The 15,031-nt window shown below is 36.6% G+C and overlaps 1 protein-coding gene and 1 pseudogene across 15 annotated transcripts in view; one reads left to right on the top strand and one right to left on the bottom strand.

Moving 5' to 3' along the window:
• Positions 1-15,031, bottom strand: part of MYCBP2 (MYC binding protein 2) — a 267,757-nt gene that overhangs the window by 92,514 nt on the left and 160,212 nt on the right. For 11 of the 15 annotated variants that reach the window (XM_029936570.1, XM_029936573.1, XM_029936574.1 and 8 more), the window contains 5 exons: positions 12,082-12,134; positions 9,803-9,975; positions 8,377-8,521; positions 5,264-5,476; positions 590-645 (listed from right to left, as the gene is read on the bottom strand). In XM_029936570.1, the coding sequence (XP_029792430.1) occupies positions 590-645; positions 5,264-5,476; positions 8,377-8,521; positions 9,803-9,975; positions 12,082-12,134 (640 nt within the window). The remainder of the gene's footprint in view (positions 1-589; positions 646-5,263; positions 5,477-8,376; positions 8,522-9,802; positions 9,976-12,081; positions 12,135-15,031) is intronic. The other 4 variants (XM_029936572.1, XM_029936575.1, XM_029936586.1 and 1 more) reach the window with 1 other exon arrangement.
• LOC115289408 lies at positions 1,164-1,470 on the top strand (annotated as a pseudogene).

The following is a 15,031-nucleotide window of genomic DNA, read 5'->3' as shown; positions in this document are numbered from 1 at the left end:
CAATTCTGAATACATATTAAAGTCATAGTAACCTGTTAATTTCTTGTAAGTTGTGATATTTGATATAATGGAAATGTAGAAGTATTTCTTTTAGGTTTACTTTGGAGCTTTTTCTAAGTTTTATGGAGACAGTAGTCTCTTTAAGGTACAATCTTAAATAATATGCTTAATCATGGAGTTAAAATTACTCAGAGGCTGAAAAATTAAGACCTCACAAGTGAAAATACAACACACACTGAGATTGTGCTGTAACTCATTAGGTGAAGAAGAGAAGAAAAAAAAAGTGGGAAAACCACCTAACCAACTCCAAACAAGCCAACATATATCTTTTTAGATACTAATTATTCTTTCTTTAGTACTTTAATATTACTTAACAGTAATTATATATATATAATTGGCAGTATTATAACTAAAAATAAATACATTTTATATACAAATTCTTACATTGTAAAATCTGTGGTAAATCTACTGGAAATTTTAAAATGATATAAAATATCGATTATGGAAAATGAAGTTGGAATGCAGGATGATTTTAGTTGCAAGCAGCTGACAATACATGTTGGCTACATGTTACAAAAATGATCCTTACCTTTTAGGAGTTGGTGATGCAAAACGCAGTTCTTCAAATGAGTAATTTTCATAAACCTTTAAGAAAGAGACCAATAAGAATCCGGGAAGGGAAATAAATCCATCAAGAACAATAACTCATTAGAAATATTCTTCCAAAAAAAAGCTGATTTATTTTGAGAGAGACAGAGAGAGAAAATGCACATGCACATGTGAGAGAGAGGTGGAGAGATAATCCCAAGCAGACCTTGCTCTGTCAGCCCAGAACCCAACACAGGGTTTGATCTCGCCATTGTGAGATCATGAGCTGAGCTGAAATAAAGAGTTGGACACTTAACCAACCATCACAAGCTCCTTCATTAGAAACATTCTTAGGGTGCCTGGGTGGCTCAGTCGTTGGGCGTCCGACTTCAGCCTGAGGTCATGATCTCGCAGCCCGTGAGTTCGATCCCTGGGTCGCGCTCTGTGCTGACAGCTCGAAGCCTGGGGACTGCTTCCGATTCTGTGTCTCTCTCTGCCCCTCTCCCATTTGTTCTCTGTCTCTCTCTTTCAAAAATAAAATAAAAACATTAAAAAAAAGAAACATTCTGCTTTTGCCTCGTTGCGTCCGAGAGAGCAAGATGGGTCACCAGCAGCTCTACTGGAGCCATCGGAGGAAATTTGGCCAGGGTTCTCGTTCTTGCCGCGTCTGCTCAAACCGGGCACGGCCTGATCCGGAAATATGGCCTCAGCATGTGCCGCCAGTGTTTCCGTCAGTACGCAAAGGATATAGGCTTCATTAAGTTGGATTAAGTGAACTTCCTTGAATGGGTCATCCAAGAGACCTGCCCTAACTGCAGATATCCAAGAAAACCTATCTCAATGCCAATTCATTGTACATAAAATAAAAATACTTCAATTATATAAAAAAAAAAAGAAACATTCTTAAGACAGTGATAAAACATTCACTATGGTGCTGACAAACCTGGTTATCCAGACAGAAGAAAAAGAGAGAATCAATCACCTGCATCACCCCATTTACAGAAATAAACTCTAGGTGTGTTAAAGACCCAAGTGTAACAAACATACCATCAACAAATTAAGAGGAAAAAAAAAAGAAATTATCCTTTGAGTACACTAAAATTTCAGATTTCTCCTAAACAAAGACACTATAAAAAAAGGGCAAGAATACGGGAGAAGGGGAGAAGGTGATTCTCCTGGAGAAGGGGATTTGCATATGGATCCATAATAGACAGACTGGTACACCTGGACTTGTAGAACAATTTTTCTTAATAAAAATAACAAAAATTCTGGAAGAAATTATTGTGAAATGTGAAGACAAAAATGGGCTTTAGGTACCTGGAACTTGTCACATTATTCCCAGTAGTTTTGTATTCCTGTGACATTACCAAATTAACCATTATCTTTCAAGGTTCAGGTCATGTTCTGTAACCATTCATTCACTTCTAAGTTCTACTAGACTTATAGTAAAGAGGGGCACATCCACACCACTCACAAGTCTCCATCCTTCCTCCCACCCTTTCTGTTTTCATAGTGTGATTTAGAAAAGATCTAGCTGCCTTCACCTACTAAAGAGTTACAAATGAGAAATATGCCCTTAAGGTTAGCTACAGCAGGAAAACCCAGGGGTCCAGATTTCCAGCACAATGTTTTCTGCTCTACCACTTTCCCTCAAAATGCAGATTATTACATTTAATAATGAAAGGATAGGTCATATGTCATTTTTCCATCCTCCACAATATTTGGCAGACCACTGAGTGGCACACAGTATGTGTGAATGACTGACAGAAGAAAACCCCTTTCTTGGAACATGCACTGATATCTCCAAAAGACAGTGTGGAGATGACTTTCTGTAAATGCTCCAATCCTAGGTGACTGAGAACAATCTTAAACTACTGCGTCCGGTTCTGGCAACAGGACTTTCAAAAGAAATTATACAAACTGAAATGTGTTCATAGGAAACTAAAAGAATGATTGGGGAGGTAAGGGGACTAGAAAGTAAATCCCTTAAATAAAAATGGAAAATGAATGAGGATGTTTCTCTTTGAGTTCTTTAAGTCTGTGGACAACTCATTCAAGACTCCAGCTTTTCAGCTCCCTTGTTTCTTCAACATCAATGAACTTCACCTCAACTCTCCTTCAGCCACTCACATCAAAAGTCAAAGGCCTGTGAGATTCCATAGAATTGTTCTCTGAATCAAAACAAAATGGCTGCCCACAGTTTTCTGCCTCAGTGACTCCTAATTCATCTATTCTTAGATTCCCAGTCCTTCTCACCCCAACTCCCCCTCTCTCTGGATCTTCTTTTCCAAACCAATTAAGTCCCACTGTCCTTTCTGTAACCACCATCAGTGAACTCCCTCCTCTCACTATTCCTTTGTGGAGCTAGCCGGCAAAAAACCTTCAATGCTGAATCAATCCAAACGACTGCCTTATCCATGTTCATATGATACACACTGCACTGTTAATATGTGATCTTCAGCTTCAATTGATTCTTCAAGGATGGCTGATAAATCTTTCCTCATCAGTTCTCTTTTCTTCTCCACAATGACCATTTCATTTTTCCCTCTGTTTCAAAATCCTGACCCTAACAGTCATCACTCCTATCTCGAATATATAATTACTATTCTAAATAATTCTTTTGGTTGCACAACCTACAAATTAACTAGCATTTGTATTAATTACTTTCTTTTCCCTCTCCTGGTAAGGTGCAAGAGGTAATATTCCTATTTAAAGCCCAACCCTGCCCTGTAGCTCTAGACATTATTTTTATCTCTCTTAGACTATCTTCCTGGTTTCCTTCCTCTCCTCTCGACTGTCTTCTCATTAAAATTAAAACATCTAAGTCTTTCTCTACTCATCCCAAATTCTAAAGCCTTCACTGAGTCTATTTCCTCTGTTTCTTTTTATAACCAAACATCTTGAAAGACTTAATCTATACGTGTTTGTCTTTACTTTCACTTCCTCTGCATCTATAAACTCATCAACCTACCACGCCTCTAAAACTGCTCCTGCCGAGAGCACTGGTGAATTCAATGTTGCTAGATCCTTTTCAAAACTTCACTTCGGCAGTATAACACTGTCAATTCTTCCCAAACTGCTCTTGACTTTCAAGACATGCCATAGGGTATTTGGGGGAAGAAATCAGGAAAATCAAACGTTGATTCAGATTCCCTGCCATTCGCACGACCTTGAACAAGTTACTAACTCTCTCTCTGTGCTTCAGTTTCCACACATGTAAATGGCAATAAAAACAGTAATTTATAGGGCTGTGGTGAAGATTACATGAGCTACTGTATGGGAAGTTGTAGGAAAAGCAGCAAAAGTATACACTGTTCCTAGCTTAATGTCTTACCTCTTTGGCTAATAATTTTATCAATGTTTTTCCCTTCTCTTTCCTTTTTTTTTCTTTTTACCTGTCTTATAAGTCAATGTTTCTCAAAGTATAGGTTTTGAGTTTGAATCACTCTGCATATTTGTTTTATATGAAAATTCTTGAGCCTCTCTCCAAACCTACTGAGTCTAAATTTTTAGATTACCGGAAGGTCTCCTTTTTAAGTAAGTGTTCCAGATGATTCTGATGTAGACAAAAGTTTGAGAATCACCAATACTGGTGGTTCTCTGGATCCTGTCCTACAACCTCTCCCCTTACTCACCATGGAAGATAGATATCATCTAATTCCATATACCATGAGTAATTAGTGCTAATTACTCTCAAGTTCATTTCTTGAGCTCAGACTATGAAAACTCAGGTTTGTACAACCAACTTCCTTTTACATATCTTTGCATGGATATTTCAGAATTATCTAAAACTCAGCACATCCAAAACTATTACCTTCCTCAACCATAACCTGCTCTTCCTCCAATATTAACAATATTACTATGTAAGGTCAGACTGTGAACTTCATCTTTTAATTCTTCCTTCCTTCTCTTTATCCCCTTCAGCTACCACGTCCTACTGATACTAAATATCTTTTGAATCTATTCTCACTAAATTAAGGCACATCATACCACATTATATCAATAGTATCGTAAAGAGAGTTAAACATAACCATGCCTCTTAATCATCTAATTATTCTCCATATTCCACCATGATCTGGATGAAACACAATCTAACCATGCCATTGCTCTGACTGAAAGCCTTCAATGGCTCACCACTGTTCTCTGTTACTGGCAAAATTCCTAACTCCTGTTTTAACTAATGTACAACTTGCTAGTTTAGTCTAATGTTACCCCTAAAGAGAAGAAGCTGCACAAAATATTTTAAAATCTGTCTAATGGCATCAGAGAAAAAGAAAACCTCAAATAAGAAACCCAATGAAATGAGGCTGGCATGTGAAAGAAACCCAAAAATCAAACTAGGTAAACTGAATTCGTGGGGGCTATGTCCCAGGAGAAATGGAAAACTGAAAATAGACAAATATGTTTGCAGCAAATGAAATTCCGTTTTCAACCATCTCGATCTCTGGTTGGATTAACTTGATCTATTATTGGCAATCCTCCTAGACACTGCCAAAAAAATAAATGAAAATCCTCTTTGGAGGAAAATAAATCTTCCTTTAAAAATATTACAAGTTTTGCATCTACTGACAGCTCTCTAGACCTGTAGCTTTGTGTCTGCTTTTGGCTCACTGAAATGTTTGTTAAGTGCGTAAATGGTAAAAAGAAAATGTTTCTGACAAGTAAAATAAATTACCTTCATCATTGTTATGGCAATATATCGAGCCTCCTTCACTATCATCGGCTCATACGACACATCCAGCTTTGGTGAGGCCAGCCCGCCATAGGTCATGTCGGTGTTGGGAGGGGCTGCTACTGCCGGGCTGCCAGGGAGCCTCTGAGACTTCTTCACTTGCTCTTGTTGTAAAGATGTTTTTTTCTGAGAAACGGGAACGGCTTTCACTTCCACCTAACCATGATATTATAAAAACCAAATGCTATTATTATATAATTGTCCATGACTCATTGAAAGAGCAATTTACAAGTATAGACCCACAACTCCGTAAGTTTTGGGTGATCACTGGCCCATCTTGGGCTTTCCCTTCAAAGGTGTGCCCGAATGACCTCAAGCTAGTTCTATAGAATAAATCTTGAAAACACAGTGAAAAAGAAGCCTTGATTTTTGGAGCACATGATCATAGATATAAAAACAAAATGCCACCATTAATACAGTACAGGAAAGGAGAGTAGAATGAATCCATACTGAATTCTCAAGTTCTTAATATTAAATTATTTACCAGTTAATTCAACTTAAAATGCTTTTCCACAATTTCCAAATATTTTATTTATTTATTTTTTTAATCTTTATTTAGAGAGAGAAAAAGTGTGCACACATGTGCAAGCAAGGGAGCGGGAGAGAGAGAGAAAGAGAGAAAGAAAGTCCCAAGCAGTCTCTCTACTGTTAGCCCAGAGTCTGATGCTGGGCTCAATCTCACATACTGTGAGATCACGACCTTAGCCAAAATCAAGAGTATGGACACTTAACTGAGCCACCCAGGGCCCCCCTATCTCCACATATTTTAAGCACTATTTTCAATTTTAGCTGTTCTGGAAAAGAAAATGTACTCCACTGTGAAGTCTTAAAAAAATAACACATAATAAAAGAAATTTGGATCGACATAATGTCCTGGAAATAAAATCCATCTTATATTTAAAACACATAAGTTTCAAAGTATACGGTAAAATTCTTCAGCTCATATACACTGACATCATTAAAAGCTTTAAACTTTAAATGTAATTAAAAAGGGGGAAAAGATAAAACAATAAGTGCTTTTGAATTTAAAGACATTTGATTTCTACATTATAGCCACTAAACTTTTATACATATATTTTTATTTAATCTTTCTTTAAACAACTATATTTACCCTAAGTAAATCAGCATCCATCAAAAGTACATTACCTGTGCACTATGAACCTTGAAGTGAATCATCAAACAATTTTATACTCTCAGAGTACTGAAATACAATAGAATGACAGTATTCTGGTTTCTGTTATAAACTACTTGGTGAGTGGAAAGAATTTTGTGGATTAATGAACTCTAAACTCCAAACAACCAAATCAATTTGTAACACATCTTGGAAAGGGTGGGGCTAGCTGGGGACTACCTATACAAATTTTCATTCAGTGTACATTTTTTTAGAAATATAAGTTTTAAACGAGATCTATTACATTAATAGATTAGATCACAATAGATTCATTTATGCATAGCAATATGCTCTAAATGTCATTATTAATTAATGTCTCAGGAAAGGTATTCACCTAGCTATATTCATTAATACAGCATGTGATTATTTTCATTCCTCATTCTTTTACCATCCAAATCCATATATTTCTGATTTTTTATTAAGTTTTAAATTCTAATTCCAGTATAGTTAATATACTGTGTTATTTTAGTTTCAGACATACAATGCAGTGATTCAATAATTCTATAGTCACAGAAGTGTACTCTTTTTTTTCAAATTTTTAATGTGTTTTATTTATTTTTGAGAGACAGAGAGAAACAGTGCAAGCAGGGGGTGGTCAGAGACAGAGGAAGATACAGAATCCAAAGCAGGTTCCAGGCTCTGAGCTAGCTGTCAGCACAGAGCCCGACGCGGGGCTTAAACTCATGAACGTGAGATCATGATCTGAGCTGAAATCGGATGCTTAACCGACTGGGCCACCCAGACGCCCCCACATGTGTAACTCCTAATCCCCTTCACCTATTTTATCCATCACCCTAGTCACCTCCCCACTGGTAACCATCAATTTGTTCCCTACAGTTAAGAGTCTGTTTCTTGGATTTTCTCTTCTTTTTTTCTTCCTTTGATTCTTAAATTTCACATATGAAATCATTTAATATTTGACTTTCTCCGGCTGACTTATTTTGCTCAGCATTATACTCTCTAGCTCCATCCATGTTGTTGCAAATAGCAAGATTTCATTCTTTTTCATGGTTGAATAACACCCCATTGTGTATATATATCCATTATTTTAATCCATTCCTTTATCCATTCATCTAATGATGGACACTTGGACTGCTTTCATAATTTGGCTATTGTAAATAATGCTGCGATACATATATGGGTGTATGTATCCGTTTGAATTAGTGTTTTTTTTCGGGTAAATACCCAATAGTGTTTACTAGATCATAGGGTATTCTATTTTTAACTTTTTGAGGAACATCCATCATTTCTAATTTAATATTTATCAATATTATATTTTAAATTAAATGTTGTTTCAATAGTACCAAATACAGAATGTATTTGTGTCTTTTAAAAAATTTAAACACAATTTTAAACTGTGTTCCATCACTGATTTATTCAACCACTATACTTTAAGGGCTTTCCCTCTGCGTGCATATATGAACACTTTCTTATCCTTCCTGTGCATCACTATAGCTCCTAGCAAAATGTAAAAATCAAGCAATAAAACATATTAACTTGGAAAGGTGCCCAGGTGGTTCAGTCGGTTAACCATCAACTCAGGTCATGATCTTGCAGTGTCTGAGTTCCAGCTCTGCGTCAGGCTCTGTGCTGACAGCTCAAAGCCTGGAGCCTGCTTCAGATTCTGTCTCCCTCACGCCCTCTGACCCTCCCCCACTCACGCTCTGTCTCCTTCTAAAAATAAATAAACATGAAAAAATTTTTTAAAAAGCATAACTTGGAAAATTAGGTGCTAATTAATGTAAGTCAATCATTTAAACAATTTTTCAGCTTCCTCTATATACAAATATAAAGACAGTACTACGAATGGACTATTGCTTTTTCTAAAATTTTATTAGTAATAATAGTGCTTTGATGACTATTATCTTAGTTCTGATATAATTACCTTCATATTGGGAACATGTACCACATCCCCATATTGGTCTTTTGTTTGAACAGTTATGGTGGTTGGCCAACCACAACGAATATCGTCCTTGTTCAGGATCAGAGATGTTTTCTGAGGATCGGCATAGGAATCTGGTTGAAGCCACCTAGGAGTGATGAAAAAACAAGCAAAAAAGTAAACATTCATCAGTATCTTCAATGATTAACATGAAATTACGCCAAATGAATAAAACCTGTACCAAATAATATCTCCATTCCAATTCAGTGACAATCACAAGTGTCTCCCTTGCAAATTGTTAATGACACATTCATTTAAAAAAATGACAAAGTACAAGAGATTTATATGATGTTTTTATAAATAGAAAATTTTTAAATCAGAAAACTTGAAATTTTAACTATGGCTGACAAGAAATAACCAAGAAAATGAATTTAGGTTGTGTATACTTGAAGTCCCAGTACACTCGCTGTAACTGAGGGAGGTCTGCTGATTAGCCAGCCTGAAAACCTGGGAAGGAACAACTCCTCTGTGAGAGCAGTGACAGAAAAGGCACTCTGCTTGCCTGAGAACAGCTAGGTTAGAGGTGCTGCCCATCTTCCTTCATGCAGTCTCTCAACTATCTTCCCTATTACCTTCCATGGAAATTTTGCCAAGGTATACACTTTGGGATATCCATTCTTTTTTTTTTTAATAGGAGAAATGGATAATCTTTTTTTTTTTTTAATGCTGACTTTTGAGAAAGAATGAGTGTGCACAAGTGGGGGAAGGTCAGAAAGGGAGACAGACATGGAGTCTGACGCAGGCTGACAGTGCAGAGCCCGACAGAGGGCTCAAATCCACGAAATGTGAGATCATGACCTGAGCTGAGGTCAGAAGCTTAACTGACTGAGCCACCCAGGCGCCCTAGGATATTCATTCTGGAATTCATTCCAAGTTGTCCTGGGAGATGAATTAGAAGTAATTCTGTCAGGCATTACATAAAGGTGTCCACAAAGTTAGCAGTGAGGCTAACTTAAAAAATTCTCTATTCTCCAATCACCATTTTGGTTTTTAAAAACTAAAGAGGAATCTCTGTATTTTCTAAATTAAAACTGGGAAGAAGTTAGACTTCTTTATTTACTAGTAAAATCACACAGCCATAATATTTTTTCTTTTCATAAAAAAATATAGCAACAAGATAAATGAGAACTCTATAATCCCAAATGATTTCATTTAAATTCAAAATATATTTGTAGTATGTGTAGGGTTTAAAAGAAATCATATTAAAATACAGTGATTTTTAAATATTTACCATTTTATATTTCAGCAAGTTCAAAACACATAAACCACATTCTTTAGGCTGCAGTTCAACATCCTTCCCTTCCTTTTCTCTTCAGAAACGAAGAGTGAGGCAAGCCCTGAAGTCACAGTAGCACTTAAAGCACATTACCTTGCAAGCCTCCCACCACTTGATCCTGGAACACAGGCAATAAAATCATCCAGAAAAGACTGTTCATTGCTTTGGATTTGAAGTGGTAAATTTCCTTCAAGTGCCTCTAATATAGTTGGTGAATGAGAAAGAGCTAAACCCTTCCCAAGAATACCAGAATGGGTTTTGCACACCTGTTGGATAAAAGAGAACACAATTTTAATTACATGAATTTCGTGAACTTGCACACAATTTTAGGTTGGCCTTTTCAGGGAAGCATTTTCTCTCCATGTCCCAGTGCTCATGTAGCCTACAAAGTAGAAAACAAACTTCCAGGAGGGAAAAGTATGGGCTAATACGTCCAGCCTCCTTCCTCTCACCAAAACAAGTGACATGTCAGAGATGAGCAGGCTGAGATGGTGCATCTCCACTTGCTCTACCCTCCACGTGTCACGTCCCATCTGTCTGGGCCAGGCTTCCCTTCTGCAGGCAGCCGTGGAGGTCTCTCACTTTTATGTCCCCATTACTGGCATCTTTCATGGGTGGGCACCAAGGTCCTGACTTAGACAACATGTGGATGCAGGCCTGACTATGGCTGCACATAAACTCCATTGGTCTGTCTAAGCCTTAATTAAAATTAAGAAAAAGAGGCAGATGCAACTGAAATCTTAGCTCTCACTGACCTGACAAACAAGCTTTATATTTCTGAAAGATCTGCTTTAAATGCTGAAACTCTAAAAACTTTTTAATGACTATATTATGAATCTTGACACAAAATATTTTTCATAGAAAAGGATTATGCTTCCACTACTACCACACTTACACAGCAGTACCTGCTGCATTCTATAAGATATGCAATCTCAAAAATCACGATCTTTAAAATCAGACTGGAGTGCAAATCCTGACTTTCAGACAAGCACTGCTGTGTGTCCTTGAGCTAAGAGATTACACACCATTCCTGAATCTGCAAAATGTATAAACTGGTAATCAAATAATACCTCTCTGCTGTGGTTATTGTAAGATTTAAATTACATAAGACATATAAAGTGCATACTACACTGCCTAACAAGTAGGTGTTAGACCGCCATGACAACTGCCTTATGTGCCAAAAATGTGGGCAGTCTGGGATATCAGGGTTTTTGTCTTTAACAGAAGCAGTACCTGCTGCATTATATCTCTTCATATCTGGCCTAGATGACATTTTATAAACCATAATAATTCCTGTAAGGATGAGTAACATGTGAGCTCCTTGATGGTTCTCTAACTAGAATGTTACCTGGTACATAGTATATCTATTAAATGTCTACTGAATTTTTATTTTTGTATCTTACAGTATAAAAATCTAACTTTTTTAAAAACAAAAACAAAAGCTGATAAATTTTTAAAACCTAGAAGTTTCTTAACATTATGGAGGATACTAGGGCCCTCTATAATTGGAACACAGTGATCGAGATCAGGGACTTTGTCACCCAATTGCTAGAGGTCAAATTCTAGCCAGTTGCTTACTAGCTGGGTGATTCTGGGCAAGTTATTTAAGTTTTCCATGCCTCAGTTTCCTTACTTACAAACAGAAATAGGAGTCTCTCATTCATGGGGCTGCTATGAGGACTAAATGAGTTAAAAAAATGCAAAGCGTTTGGAACAGTATTCGACAGGGTCAAGAACAAACAAATGTTTGTTTTTATTATTACTGCTGTAATCAATTCTTCTTGGGACGTGAGTAAGATATAAACAGCCAGCTGTAGGTAACAGTTGACCTGGATACTAGCCTCTATCTCCCAATTCGCTGAATTCAAGACAAGTCACAGAACTTCCTTAAACTTCAGTTATTGTAACTATAAGATTCAAGAGAGAATACTGACCTCAAAATGTAAATCCTAAAAATAGATAATATTAAAGATGCAATAAACTATAAAGTACTCGATAGAAATTATTTAAATTATTACTAGTAACACCTGTTTCCCTATTATTTGAACTGGTAAATGAAACTTCTTTTGAGATGCAATTTAAATGTCAACAGCTCTGCAAAGCCCTCTCTTAAAGCCTTGGCACTTGATAACTTCTTTCTCTGGCAGGATTTATGTCTCACTCCAGATTTAACAACCTCCACCCAGCACAGCAAGGAGTCACTTGGGTTTCTCCTGTCAAGATATGGTAAGTTGTGTATCTTTATCTGCCAATGAACAGAATGAAGCACTTAATGAAAGTCATATATTCAAGAAAAATAAGGTAGATCTGAATGAAAATACTGCTTTTAAACCAATGTACACAGTTTATCCTTATGATGTTTGAGACAATACCTGCAATGCAGCCTCTTCAAGAATTTCAAGATCTTCCTCTAATTCGTTACCTGCTGTGTAAATGAAAAGTTTTAGTAACACACATTAATAAACTTTTTTTATGTAAAAATTTTTTTTTAATGCCTTTATTTTATTTTGAGAGAGAAAGAGTGAGCAGAGGAGGGGCAGAGAGAGAGGGAAACACAGAATCCGAAGCAGGCTCCAGGCTCTGAGCTGTCAGCACAGAGCTGGACAGGGGGCTCAAACCCAGAGACTTTGAGATCAAGACTTAAGCCGAAGTCGGATGCTTAGCCTTTTTTTTTTTTTTAAGTTTATGTATTTATTTTGAGAGAGAACAAGAGAGCAAGAGCATGGGAGGTGCAGAGAGAGGGAAAGGAAGAGGGAGAGGGAGAAGAAGGGAAAGGGAGAGAGAGAGAGAAAGAGACAGAGAAAGAAAGGGAATCTCAGGCAGACTCCATGTTGTCAGCACAGAGCTGGACGTGGGGCTTGAACTCACAAAGTACAAGATTATGACCTGTGTCAAAATCAGGAGTTGGATGTTTAACCCACTGAGCCCCCTAGGCACCTCACTTAGTTTAACTCTCTAGTCCTTTGTGTTCCTTACACCTTTTTCACAATTCTGATATTCCAGATTAAAAAGAACTATTATCATTCTGAATCAATCTTACTGCTTTACATTTTAAAATAAAATTTTCAGTGTGAATATAAGGCTATAATTCTAAAGGCAATACTCAAAACATATCTATCAGATGATTTGCAGTATATATATGCACACTATATTTATTGCATATAAATGTGCACTTTTACACTTAGTGTATTTATATTCCCCTCTACCCCACCAAAAATGAAGGAACTCATTATTCAGAATCTGAGCCTTTTTATTTTGGTTATCTTATACAAGAGTTATACCTTTAGTAAAAAGAGTAATTTACAGGAAAATATAAGGTAGTGAGTATATCATCTATTTTCTCCATTACTGCTTAATATAAAACATATTCAGGGGCACCTCAGTGGCTCAGTTGGTTAAGTCTGACTTCAGCTCAGGTCATGATCTTATAGTTTGTGAGTTTGAGCCCTACATCAGGCTCTGTGCTGACAGCTCAACGCCTGAAGTCTGGTTTGTATTCTGTGTCTCCCTCTCTGCTCCTCTGCTCATGCTCTGTATCTCTCACCTTCAAAAATAAACATTAAAAAAAAAAACGCTATTTATTGAATTTTCTTTCATAGTTTAATTAATTTAAAAACTATTCCTAAGGTAATATATGTTCAAAAGGAAATATTCAAAATTTTACAGAAGTGTAGAATGAAAAATTCTCCTACCATCCTCCTTCTGAAGATAAACAGTTTATGTATTGTTCAAGAAACTTTTTGTGCAAATAAGTGTGTCAACATATATACTCATGCACACATACACATATATCAATACATATATATAACATAATATTCTCAAAAATGGGACCCTCTTCTGGAACCTTCTCTCAGTTAAATAATTTGGAATTTTTCTTGGTCAAGACATAGAAATCTCTTTTTGTTGTTTTTTAACAATTCCATGTATTCCCACTGTATGAATGTATCATTACTTATTTAACCAGTTTCCAACTGACAGATATTTTAGGTACTTCTAGGTTCGACAATCACAAGCACGGCTACATTAATTTATTTTACAACATATACGTTTAAGCATTTGTGCAAGTATGTACAAAAACTGCTACATCAAAAAGTAGACGGCATGTAAAATTTGAACAGTTATTAACAAATTTCCTCTAAAGACTGCACCCATTTCCTTATATAAAGAGAACACACCATGTCTCATTTCCTCATACCTGTATCAACATTAAGTAGGAACAGGGGAACTGAGAAGCATGGAAGGGAGCAGGAAGGAAAGGAAGGGAAGAAAAGAGCAGAGAACGAGAAGCGAGGAAGGAGGGATGAGGTGGGAAGGATAGTCTTCAAGGGAAGATGGACTTCTACAGATGGACTTCTGAGGGTGAGAACTGGGGAAATACAATAGAATGCCTTTTACTCCCAAACACTGTAGAAATAAATGTTAAACCATTTACCTGTCCAAGCATCATAGACTCAGTAAATATTTCTAACTTTACTTTCATCTTTACTATCCCGATCACAAATTGATTCACACATCATACACATTTGTATCATTTTATAAAGACATACTGTTCCTGCCAATGCCTCAATTCTCTCCTGTGCTTCACAGGAAAACTCTTCTAAAGAGCTGTCTATATTAACCTCTCCTTTCTGACTATCCATTCTCTCCCTCTACTCTAAAGGCCTTATGGTTCTCTCATTTTACTGACATATTTTGAGTATATAAGTAACCAACAACTTTTTCCATCCAATGGTGGAGATTTAATTGACTTATCAAATACATTAAAAAATCCCATGAATGTCCAGTTTTCCTGGTTTTATGCCTACCTCCTTGGCTGCCGTACCTGTCTTTTTCACATCCTCTTCCTCCTGTTCTGTCCATTTTTGACACTCTGGCAAGTCCCACCTCTGATCCTGGGCTAGCTTTTCTTTCTCATTTGCATTCTCTTCCTAGCTCATCTTTCACATGGTCTCATGCCTTTACATTTCAACTATGTTCAAATGATATTTCCTTTAACTTGTGCCCTGAGTGCCATACAATGAATATCTGTCTAGTTGATATGTCCACCAGGACATATCCCTAGGATATTTAAGAAATATCTCAAAACTTTTGGTTTTGATATTATATATCCAGGGCTTAACCCAGTGTCTGATACATAAGCATGTATGTGCCTAAGGAGGGTTTGTGTGCATGTCTGTGTGTCAATAAAAAAGACTAGAGAATACTCTTCAATCTTCCCAAACTTGAATGCATGGGACTATTGAAGTCATTTTGCTAATTTATTTGAGAATGTCCTAAAATAAACATATTCTACTCTTGAAACTAAAAAAAAAAACCAAACCC

Source organism: Suricata suricatta, chromosome 4, assembly GCF_006229205.1.
Source record: "Suricata suricatta isolate VVHF042 chromosome 4, meerkat_22Aug2017_6uvM2_HiC, whole genome shotgun sequence".
NCBI lineage: Eukaryota > Metazoa > Chordata > Mammalia > Carnivora > Herpestidae > Suricata > Suricata suricatta.
The sequence above is the reverse complement of the archived record's forward strand: the minus strand, read 5'-3'. Positions and strand labels throughout refer to the sequence as shown.